General features: G+C 37.4%; 1 protein-coding gene across 1 annotated transcript in view; it reads left to right on the forward strand.

The window, feature by feature from the left end:
- The window catches only part of PRKG1 (protein kinase cGMP-dependent 1), a 705,793-nt gene that overhangs the window by 519,849 nt on the left and 172,924 nt on the right, over nucleotides 1-13,020 (forward strand). Inside the window, exons 6-7 of the mRNA XM_063132952.1 lie at nucleotides 6,160-6,237; nucleotides 8,870-8,964. Of these exons, the coding sequence (XP_062989022.1) occupies nucleotides 6,160-6,237; nucleotides 8,870-8,964 (173 nt within the window). The remainder of the gene's footprint in view (nucleotides 1-6,159; nucleotides 6,238-8,869; nucleotides 8,965-13,020) is intronic.

Below are 13,020 nucleotides of genomic sequence, written 5' to 3' on the forward strand. Positions count from 1 at the left end.
ATCATTGTCAAGAAGTCCGTTTATGTATATTTAAAAGGCTTATAGCCATTTTAGTTTTATGCTAACAGTTCATAGAGTACCTTCCCTAAAGCATTTCTTCCAGAAATATTGCGGAAAAGGAACACAGAAGAAAGCAACAACACCAACAAAAAATTCTGCAATATTCTGGATTAGTCCAGGGCATAATTACCTATAATGTCTATAAAATTTTATTCTATTTAAATATGCTAAAGGCCCTCATATATTTTTCCCTCAGCAAAACATTTACATTTTCACTCTGTTGTTAAAAAAGTCCTAATAATACACATATTTATACTAAACAACCAAATAAATGGAATGTGGTAACTGATACTTTATCAGAGTTCCTCGATCAAGCCCTTAAAAACAAGAATCTATATATATATTTATTAAATTTCTAATCTGCCCAATAACTAACATTCTCTTATTCACAGTGAGTGGTCAGTATCCTTGAATTCCAAATAAAGCCACAGTGGTCACATTCCAAAACAATGGTAGCTGTGCCTAAAACGATAGGTTTAAACAGGCTTAGGGCTCAGACGAACAAGATGCAGGAAATCACTCAAACAAAGTTTATTATACAGACCTGTTCAAGGAACAAAGACATGCCAAAAACAGTCCAGTTTAACATAAGATAAATTACAGTATGTGGACTGAATAAATAACAAAGACTTTAAAATCATGAAGATAAAAATGTCATATGCCAAATTATAATAAACGGACTATGATATATGATGCAATAGATTAAGTTGTGTGAACTAAAATATAAAGGATAGTAAATTAGGATATACATATACAAATGTGATATATATATATATATATATATATATATATATATATATCCATATCCATCCTAGGGAAGAGACAACACAAGTTGAAAGAGAATCATTTTATGTGCTTTTGCAGCCAAAAAAGAAAGAAAGAAGTCTGGCCACCATTTCTGTTATTACCCTATTTCTTCGATTCTAAGACAAACTTTTCCCCCCATATAATCTCTAAAAATGGGGTGCGTCTTAGAATCGCAGGTGTGTCTTAGGTTATTTTTTTTCTGTTGGTGGTACTGAAATTAGTGTGCATCTTACAATCGATGGTGTCTTACAATCGAAGAAATACAGTATTATTATTTCTCATCTGCTAGTAACTAAACCAGATGTCATTCAGAAGTCCTACCAGGGTATTTCAGTAGGACAGGAGTTAATAGATATGAAAAATCCATAATCATATTTTATCCTGACATTTTGATTATTAGTTTTTGAAAAGCAGTTGATGAGGAGGAGGTACTACTTTGGGGGAGACGAATTAACTGCTTCCCCTATAGTATTTTTTAAAATCTAAATCATCCTCCCCTCTTTACCCTAGTGGGGGAAACATATACTGTTGTTGTGGCTGGATTCTATGCAGGATCAATTTAAAATATTAATTTAACTTAAATTTAAACTTTGCTGTTTTAATTCCATATTTTAACCTAATATCAATTTTTTCTGTGTGGTTTTAATCCTGGTTGTGCTTTTTATATTGTGTTTTGTATTCGTGTTTTTAAAATTGTTGGTTGTTTTTATGCTTTTCATGGTTTTAATTTTTGTGAACCACCCAGAGAGCTTCGGCTATTGGGCGGTATAAAAATGTAATAAACAAACAAATAAATAAATAAATAAATAAATAAATAAAATAAAATCAATAAAAAATACTCATACAAATTCAGGACTCTTGACAGCCACATTCCTGAAAATGTTGTCTATATGAATGGGTGCAAGAATATATCAAGCATTTATTCGCATGGACCTAATGCTGATTCAGCAATTTTTGTCTCACCAGCAGGATGGTACAGTCATCATATAAGATAAGCTTCCCATTACAGGCCGTGTTAGAAACTACTAGAATCATATTTTGTAAATATATTGACCCCATTCAGAAGACAACTTAAACTACGGCTTTAACCACAGTGAATAAAGCAAAAAGCCTTATTCACTATAGTTAAAACCTTGTCTTCTGAACACGGCCTGGCTTTCTGGCTTAACCACCATGGTTAAAGCCATGGTTTAAGGTGTCTTCTGAACAGTCCCTACATGTATTGTATGATTCGATAGAAGAGAACAGGCATAACTCCACTAAAGTTAAGCAGTTTGAAGTTACGTCGATTTCAGCAAGATAAATTCAAGCAAGTTGTTAATTCTACCATTGATATGACAGGACTAAAGATGTTTAAGTTTTATTGGCAGCTGTCTTGCACTATTAAAGTATTGACGTTTGTGGTAATGCAATGAAATCTAGGTGGCAAAGAACTCGCAAACAACTTACAACATGAAATTGGCTCCATGCCATTGAAATTTCAAGCAACCACAATGTGGTTGCTTGTTTGTGTGATTCAGGTTTACAAGAGGTTTTGTTCCATATTGCCACAGGGATTGAGAAGCTAGTTCACATTTTATATGACAGGCAGTGGTTATGAGTGCCTACACAGAAGCATTCCAGAACATTTAGGGGCTCATGAAATCAGTTTGAAGTCTTACAGCACTTTCCTCCATCATGAACTCAGAATTCTACATCTTGCCTTAAACTTTAATTCAAAATAATCACATTGAATAATTTACAAAAGAAATTAAATTAAGCAAAGGAATAATGCAAAATCAGAATTGGCTATTATGTCCATTCTGTCACGGCAGAGACCACTTGTGCAACAGGGCTTTCGTGCTTCTGAAATCAGCAGAAATGGTTGTTTCCGGAATGGAGGAAGTCAGTGGAGCTCTCAAAAAGGAGCTCCACTCACCTGACCTAATCCGGAAATCTGCATTTCTGCTTTCTAGGGTTTTTTTTAGAAGCACAAACGCATAGTTGTGCAAGCAGTCACTGCCACAAGCACAATGGAAACAGTGGAGGCAGTAGCCCTATTGGATACTGCTCAATAGCTTGTAATTCAAGATAGCTACAATTTGAAAGAATATCTCAATATAGCAGTAATTTTATTGTTATGATTTAGCATTCATTGGTAGCAGAATAGTGTGTGTGTTTGTGTGTGTGTGTGTGTGTGAGAGAGAGAGAGAGAGAGACCTATACATGATTATAACTGCACAATTTATTTATTTATTTATAACATTTCTATACTACTCCCTATCCAAGGATTTCAGAGCAGTGAACAAATGAGGTAAAAGAATAAAAACAGAATAAATCCATCATTAAAAAAAAATCATTTTAAAAGAACAAGTGCAGATTAAATCACGGACAGTCATTCTGGGAAAGCTTCTTGAAACAATAATGTTTTCAGGAGGCACCGAAAACAGTACAACGTTGGCACCTAGTTGACCTCCAATGGCAGGGAGCTCCATAAGAAGGGGGCCACTACACTGAATGCTCTTCTTCTGGTGGACTCTAATCGGGCCATAGGTCCATGTGGAACCACCAGGAGCATGCCCTCAGATGATCTCAGTGGCCCGGCAGGTTGGTGAGAGAGAAGGCACTCTCTCGGGTATCCTGGTCCCTAGTTGTTTAGGGTTTTGTATACTAGTGCTAGAACTTTAAACCTGTCTGATAGCAAATAGGCAGCCATCATGACTGCTCAAAAGTAAGCCCCATTGAGTTCAATGGGACTTTTTCTCAAGTAAGTAGGTGCAACATTGCATCCTAAGTTACTATACACTCATGCATATTTCTATATACAAATATTTTCTTTTTGGAAGTTTGAAATCCACTCTGGGCTTTGGTGGATAGGGCTGGGTATAATTTTACCAGATAAATAAATTTGTAATCTCTAGTTTTTAAATCCGCCTCAGAGCTGCTTGAAAATGTATTCCAATTACTCCATTAAATATTAATGGATTTAGGGACCTCCATTTCCATTTGAATACATTTTCCTGCATTCCCTGCTCCAAATTAATTTGAGGTATAATTTCTGTTATATCTATTCTTCAGAGCAATAGATGAATTTTAGTCAGTTCTTCCAACTAAGTATTTGTTTAACAAATGTGAAGGACTAAGGCCATCCCCAGAGTATAGGAGGTGGAAGCAACAACTGCTATAGTGAGTTGATGTAGAACCACTCAAAAACCATATTTGTGTTTCCTGGGTAACCAGAAAGTATTGGACTGTCATTTGGCATTAAAACTCACACGATAGTGGAGCAAGGCAGGGAACATGTGTGACTGATGTGATGCCACATAGCGCACCAATCAGAATAAGGTAATATTGCCTGTGGATTGTCTCTGATTTAAAAGAAAACCAAGTAGTCAGGAGGAGTTGGAGCCAGGTGAGCAGTGCTTTCTCTTTGTCCTGTACTGAGACTGATATTGCTAGATTGATCTTGCCATAGTCCCAACCAGAACAGCTAAATTAGTTAACTAACAAACAGCTCAGATTCTTATCTAAAATAAGAAAGGACACACACCCCAAAAAGGAAGGGAAAAAACAGAAAGAAAGATTTTAACTAAAGGTTATATACAGCAAGATTAGTAAATAGAGATCAGTGATGGAAATAATCACTTGCCAAAAATAACATCTCAAAAAGGAAAATAGAAACCCATTAAGAGATCCTGGTGAAGCTGGCTTTGGCCTGGATATGAGCTTCAGGGGTTATAATATTTCAGAGAAGGGATAAGTATTATGAGGCTCTGGAATTCTTCTCCAGAATCCAAACTGGAGAACAGTTTTTGTTTTCCCACCATCTCCCATCTCAGCCCTCCAAATGAAACCTTTCTCAGAGAAATCCACTTTGAGCGGAAGGACAACTCGGAAGTGATTAAATAAATACATTGTGGGACCTTTCAAGTCTCTGTGAATTTCTGGCTGCAACTGTTAACTTCAGGACTGAGTGGGTTAGGTGGCCAAATTCGGGTTCGCTCATTAAAAAACAACTGGCCTTTTCCCCAATTCCTAGTGGAAGCCATGGGAGCCTGGCCACCTCTAAAGACTTGATGCTATTAGGAAAACTCTGTGTGTGTGTGTGTGTGGGAGGGGAATTACCACCACAAGCAACATTACAAAGGCCTGTAAGGACTTCAATAATTTTGCAACTAATGACAGTGTGATATAGTCTGATGGAATTTAGCTATGACCAAGATGGAAATAATTTCATTTTAGTCATTTTAGTCCTTGGCATAGTAGATTTTTAAATGACATAAGATACAAGTCTTGGGTAAAGTTTATTAAGGATTTTTAAAAATAAAATATGTACAACCGACAAAAAGCACACAAAAAGCACGTCAGTTACCAAGCTGTATGTACAAAATACTTCCATGAGATGGACAACCTTCCTTGTATAAAGCTCGTACCCTTATTCTTCTCAACCTTCTATGAAAAGGTTATATATAGACAGAGATCATTGTTAATGCATCAGATCTTTCCATAAGTTGACATGAGATGCTGGTGTAGTGAATTCATCAGTATTCCTATTAGCATGGAAAATAAACGGATGCCAAATTGTGTAAAAGTCTCCCTCTTTTCCCTTATTATTCCCTAAAGAATGTACATATAAATGAGGTTTTCTATAAGCGCAATTAACCATAGTTTATTCCTTCATTGTGGAACAGACAAAGCATTTTGATTTCTCCAATTTTGTGCAATAATGAATCTTGCTGTTAAAACAAGAAAAACTGATCAGGTCTTTATTATTATTATTATTATTTATTTATTTATATAGCACCATCAATGTACTATGTAATATTGCTATTATGTAATAGCAATTTGTTAGCATCTGTAAACAGGGACAAAAAACCCGAAGTGGGAGATGTTTGGTTGGTAATTATCTCTATTTTAGCAAGCACTTTACTCCAAAACTCAAACAGCTGAGGGCAATGCCACCACATATGAATATAGGAACCTCTGTCTTCCGCACAGCACCAGCATTTATCCGGGGCATCCCTATTAATATAGATTAGTTTGGCAGAGGTTAAATACCAACAACTCTCAAGTTTGAGATAGTGCTCCCTTAATTTAGCAGACAAAGAATACATTGGAGGTCTCTTCCACACTGCCTTGAAAGCATTGGTTGCTAGAGTAACATGCAAATCTTTTTCCCAGACCTCTTTTGAGTTTATTTAGGCTTGTTGCATTCCTTAGGATTACTTTATGAAACATCAAAGCTGTAAGGTGGGTGACAAATTCTGATTCCTTTTGTTCTTACCATTTTTTTAATTGTATTTTTTTCTGTAGACACACTATGAAAATGGAGAGTATATTATCCGGCAAGGTGCTCGAGGGGACACTTTCTTCATAATCAGCAAAGGCAAGGTAAGCTCCTGTGGCACGCTATTTAAAGCAAATGTCATAAGCTATAGTTGCATATTATGGGGATGAAACTACAGCCATTGCTTTTTCTCATGAAGTCCCAAGGGGGAATACAATATTTCACATTTAATTAGATGTTGTGACTTCATGTTGGCGATAGAAACTGGGCTTTTCAGATTAAAAAAAATCCTAATTGTACATCTTGTACACTTCTTTTTTTTTGCAGGGATCATGTGGCTTTGGAGCTGTTGAAACTAATTTGCATGTTACTTTCCCCCCCCCCACCCCAAATACAGAATGAATGACTCCTGTGAACAGTTCCCAGATCTGTACAAAAATGTAAGCTCATTGATTATGATACAGCAAAACATGTCCAGGATAGCTGTGTTTAACTGAGCTTTTTATATCTGTTTTGACACATTGGCTCAGTCAGGCCACATAAGAAACTGCTTTTGAAATGCAGCATTTTAAAAACTTGATTCATTTAGAAATCCTGAATCATAATCATTAGAGGACTGTGCAGATTAAAGATGACTGTGAAATTGTCACATCTCAGGCTTGGATTTGAGCTGTAAATTTCTCTAAATTATAATAAATTCTGAGCTGGAGAAGCATTTCAACCATCTTCTCCAGCTCGGATTTTAATCTAAGTTAGATAATTTTGGGGGATTCAACCAACCATCTGAATCCCCCAAACTTCCTCCTCACCAGCCTTCCAATCCCACAATTTCCACCCCTTTCCCTTAAATTACACTTACCACAAGGTGTGGCAGGAAAATTTTGTAGTGCCCAGTGGAGGCTGATGGTTCCTGATTCAATTGGGACAGTGCATTCTGAGCTTCAGTCAGAGCCAATTAGAATTCTAAAGGACCAGTCCAAAGTGCTGAACCATATCTGTAAAATGGCTTCAGCACCTTGGATAGCACCTTTAGAGTTCTGACTGAAACACAGAGCAGATTCACTGCCCCAGTGAAATAGGAGCCACCAGACTCCACTGGTAACAGCTCTCCAATCAAGGCTAGATTATGAGAGCATCGTATTCTAGTTCTAGCTTGCTTGAATTAGCTTCCTGTTCATTTTCTATTGCGATTCAATGTTTTGGTTATCAGCTTTATAACTTTAAATAGTCTGCACCGTATGTATCTTAGGGCTCATCTTCTCAGCTATGTTCTTCACTGTTTGCTGTGTCCGCCAGATATTTCTGTATTTTTCCCTGTCTTCTGTCTCAGCTGTTCAGTCTGCTCAGGACCATGGTAGGGACTCCAGTGGTGGTGTCCACCTAACTGAACTCGTTTTTCAGAGGTATCCTCTCAGTCCTTACCATTGCCCTTTTTTGTTATCAAGCTTACATTATATTTAAAAAAAATCAAAGGATAAGTAATTGATTAGTAATTGATTTAATCAGTGTTGACATGGTGCAATTTATCTAATTACATGTTCTGATTTATTTTAATTTTATTGCTGCTTTTTGTGTTATTTTAACAATTGAAGTGTGTTCAGTTTTGTTTTTATTGAATTTGGTAAGTTTTATTTTGGAAGCATGAAACAAGATTAGTATGGAAACAAAATATAAGTTAAGGGCCAAAATTGCTGAACTTGCCTCTTATTACAGAGAATGTGTTTGTTAAACAGAAAAGGATACAGGACTCCTTGCTAGAAATGTACAACTCTCAATCTTACAACTCTCTCTGTCCTATCACGGGGACTTCCTTTGAGTAACATAATCTGTTTGCAGTTCTTCTCTTTATTGACTACTCGATGTGAACTTTGCTTTAAATATTTGCTTAAAGTGGAGGCAAATTAGAATTAGAAAAGACTCACTGGTAATTCTAATTGAACGTAATGACCATAGTGTTGGATATATGCATTAACTCAAAATGTAAGTAACATGAATGTGCTAAAAGTTAATAAAGTGGTATTCTTTATGTTAAGTATGCTATAGATTATCCTTATCCATCCCTGCTACATTGCCAGCAATTGATCCCATATGGATGGTGTTCATATGTATTCAGATGAAAACTTAGGGTTTACATTGGTAAAGTCAATCAGGAAATAAAGTAGCTCAAGGGGAGCTTTAGAAGGTTTGCCAATCTGTAAACAAAATGTAGTTTTGAACAACAAAATATCATAAATGGTTTAATACTGCCATGATGTGGTTCCAAAATATAATGGGCAAAGTCTTATGGATATGCAAGACTAAGAGAATGTCCCAAATCCATCTCTAGTTATGTGCAGCTAGTCATAGATAACAATTAGTAGCCCTGGATGGGGATATGCTTTCAACATCAAAAGATGCTTCTAGCAAATTCAGTGGGATGTTTATCCGGGTATTTGACACTTTGATGTTCCAATGATAATAAAGCACTTAAACAATGCTTTTTCCTAAATACTCGAAGTTCTACACTTAAATTATCTGAGAAGTACTTGCAGTAACCCAGTATTATTGTCCTCGTGTCCCATATGGAAGATTGGAAGATGCTACAGTTGGAAGATACTGGTTTGCCAAAGGTCACCCTAAGAGTTAATTGCTCAGCTGAAATTTGAACAGAGAACTTTACAGCTTATAGCTCTTGGTCTTATCCGGTGCACTACACCGTGTTTTTATCACTGTTGTTTTTGTTGTTTTTCTAATCAGGTAAATGTTACTCGTGAAGATACGCCTGGGGAAGATCCAATCTTTCTCCGTACTTTAGGAAAAGGAGATTGGTTTGGAGAAAAAGCACTCCAGGGGTAAGTATTAAACCTTACCTAAATGTACAATTTCAATTGGCTTCAAGTAATATTTAGCTGATTTGTCTGAAGCAGCTGCAAAATTAGTTAGCATTACCACACTATAATGAAAGCTGTGCTGGAATTGTAAGTTAGAAATAAAGGAAATAGACTTCTCTGACAAGGATTCACTTACCTTTTTTGCATTCAAGGCGCAGACTGATTGCATATCATTTACATGTCCTCAAAATTATATGTTAACTTTTGTTAAGAACCAAAGTAATATACATCAACACATTCTCTATTACTTTCATTTTCTCTATTATTTTACTTCCCCCCTTCTCTATGTCGATCTTCTTTTGAACATTGCACCAAGTGAAAAATGCTTAAAACAAACAGCAGCTGGGTACGGCAGGTAAACAGACTTTTCAGATTTGAAACAATCACTTTGGTGAGCACTTTATGCCTGGTGAGGCAGTTTACCAGTGGCAAACTGCTGGTCACTGCTGCGGAGTGAGCAGTGGAGATGAGGAATTCCCATACATGGAAGTAGTGGTAGAGGCGAGGGGTGTGTCACTCAGCATTGTGCACATTTGGGATTGCTGACTGGGTAGGCACCCCTAGTATGCACTGTTGGCCTCGGTTAGTTGACCCTTCAACTGCATCCTTGCATGGCACCACCTGCTTCCATCTCTGCCTCCCAGCATTTACCAGCGTCGAGGAAATCAAGTTGTGTGGTCTTTCATCTGTGCCCACCCTCTATTGAGATAGTGGCTTTAAGCCCCTTCTATTATAAATTAAAGCTTTTGTAGCAGTTTCAGTCAACGCTTCTGCAACTACAATATATTAGGTAACACTTGCTCAACCAACTGAAATATTAGTCACCAGACAATGCGCCGACGAAGACAGGAAGGGTGTGTCACCACAAATGAATGGATGGTCAGGTTTGTCAATACCCATGTATGAGCTGTTTTTCTAGCCTTAGAAGCATTGCACTCTCCATAAAAACCTTGCCTATCATTGGTTGGAAAAGCTTACCTATTACTGTATTATGATTGGTGTATTGTATGAGGAAGTTCTGCCATTGTTTCTAAAGGTGTTCGACTATAAGTATATTATCTTTTCCTGGAAATAGTGGGCAGTTCCTTGGACCTGCCACCTTGCAGCACTACAGGTTGCTCATAGTAAACTTTTCTAAGATGAGAGAAATTGTGTCTTGGAATCCTTTGACCACCATTCAGCAATCCCATTAGAGGTGACCCACCTTTCCAGGGTTCCTCCACACCAGTAAGGGTGGGAATTGTACTCTCCCTTGCTTGCCTCACATTGATGGACAGCAGTGGCTAGGAACATCTGAGAAATTTGTTACAGTGCATTTTTTGTAAGGATTTTTCCCATTTCATACCTTCCAGACTGAACTCAAATTCAGACACCATCTGCAGTTAAAGACAACACATTTCCGAGTTTGCAATGCGATTGGCATATGGAAAACATGGATTCGACACTGTGTGTAGATTTGAAAAATGAGCATGAGAAAATGCATACTTTTGTAAAATATGCACAAATACACTTTGATCAATGCGAGAAGACTGAGTACAGTTCAAAGATGGGCACAGTTGATGCATACATTTGAAAAATACATACAAAATATACATGGATTTTCATGTGGGGGGGGAAAGATGCTCTCAATCTGATACGGGCTTGAGTTGGAACGAGCTTTGCAGTGGAATTTGAAGAACTTCAGTAAATTTGCATTTTGCAGAACTTTACAACCTTAGCAGTAGCAGGTCTGACTGACAATCACCTTATGGACCACATCTGCCATCTTTTTTCAAATGTTATCATTTTAGATAAATAAAAGTAGACTTACACATAGACTAACATTTGTATTGATACGATTTCAAAACTGTTACATCTTTTAACTGCAAGTCTGTGGATTGTTATTTGGAAGTAAGCCAAGCTGAACAACGTGGGACTAACTTCTAAGTAGAAAAGAACAAATAACAGCACAATCCTATGCGTATCTACTCAGAAGTAATTGGATTCATTGGGACTTACTCCCACATAAGTGTGTATAGGATTAGTAAATTCTTATTTTCTCATTACTCTGGGAGGTTTCAGGTTTGTTCATTTCAGAATTCATAAAGTTTGAATTCCTCAGGCGTCCATACTTCTAATATTATGCATTATGCATTAGTGTTTACCAAATGCAGAGTTTTATTGTACAAATCCATTATTTCTTGTATGAAATATATAACACATATTGTCTTGAAGATGTTTGAGTGCACAAGCTGCCACACTATATTCTTCCCATTATATATATAAAAAAGATCCTACATTAAATTATCTTAAGAATTTATCACATCTTATGAGAATAGAACAAGCAAATCCATTTCTGCAAAAGACCAGATGTTCAGAGATGAGGGGCATGGATAGACGGGGCAATATCTCGGGGATTGTCCCAGGATCGTCCCTGTGCAACCACATGATGCACAGGGCATCCCAGGAGCAGGGAGGGATGATTCCTCCCTTTCCCTGGGATATCGCCCTACCCTTGCATCCCGCTTTTTCCCGTGGTCTCTGTGAAGGGAAGATTAATTATGCAAATGCTTTCTGAAAGAAAATTTCTGGGCTCCTACAGGACCCAGGTTGCTAGTAACTTGGTTTTGTTCGAGCAAGCTTTGAGGTCAGCAATACTAGTTAAATTGCAGAGTGATATCTACTTCTTAATGAAATATGCCGGTGAATAGTGGTCCAAGATAAGCAGCTGGCATATTATTTTCACAGATTGGATTGTTTTCCCACCTGCGTTTTAGCATTTAAGTTTCAAAGACTGTTTGGCATTTTAGCTGTATGTTGTCCATGGAGTCTCGTAGTGAGAAAGACCTTCAAAACCAATGCTGTGAATATTTACTCTGTGATTAGAAGATGTTACATTTCCTGAAATGAGAATTCTGACTTGGGAATCTACAACATAGACATTGCTGGAGTATGGCTCCTTTCTACATCACACCAGCAATGTCAGGTCTTGGGCCATATACAGGGAGAGTTGAGAACTTTGTTTCCATAAGAACTTACCACAATTCTCATATTTTTTCATAGGCAGGATGGAAAGATAGGGTATTTAAAAAATTCAAATGTGGAGGCAAACAAAACTGACAGATCCAGCCATCCAGGCTCAGGGCTTTGAGTGCTTACTTTTAAAATTCTGGATTCGAATGCCATATCTTCGGCCATGTTTGAATTAGGGGAAGACATAGTACTCTACCTGGAAATAGCTGTACCTATTGGATTTGGGCGGTGCAGCTGAATTAGAATTTTGCTTCGGTTCCTTTTTTTATAAGATTTTTACCAAAATCCTCATGTTTTCTTTGTATTTGGCATGGAAAGAACTTGAGATTTTAACAATTTGAATGTGAGAGAAAGTGAAACTGAGAGATTTGTTCATCCCTAGTCACCTGAAAACAGCTCACACCGTAGGTCCTCTCCATGCCCCAGTTCTGGAAGAGGCTTCTGGAAGTGTTGATTTTGCTTGAAATTGCCCCTTTTCTTCCACGACACTACTTTTTTTTTGCTGCTGCTGCTGCCAGGGCAAGTTCAGAGGCAATGGGAGCTGCAAAAGAAGCTGGGGGCCACAACCAGCCCACCCCATCCTGAAAAGAGCAATCTGAATGGAGCAAATTGCATGCACAGGAGCTCTGGGGTGGGGTGGGGGGCACATGCTGCATTTTGTATTAGAGCCACATATATAAAATGGGTTATTTGAGTGTGTGTAGTGCAAAAATGTGAACTGAAAAGAAAATAAGTCAGTACAAAAACAATGCGGTGATCCGGGGTGGGGGATCTTTTGGCTGAATTACAGGCCCATTACACTGGGGAGGGGGTGTCATTTGATGAAATACTATACGAATTCTGTATATGATGCAAAAGACGGAATGATCCAACCAAGTGTAAGCACCTTAAAGTCATATTAGTTCCAACTCATGTACATTGATGGTGCTATATAAATAAATAAATAAATAAATAAATAAATAAATAAATAAATAATAATAACTCAAGTGCATGCTTACCACTCCC

This window comes from Elgaria multicarinata, chromosome 8 (assembly GCF_023053635.1).
Source record: "Elgaria multicarinata webbii isolate HBS135686 ecotype San Diego chromosome 8, rElgMul1.1.pri, whole genome shotgun sequence".
Lineage (NCBI taxonomy): Eukaryota > Metazoa > Chordata > Lepidosauria > Squamata > Anguidae > Elgaria > Elgaria multicarinata.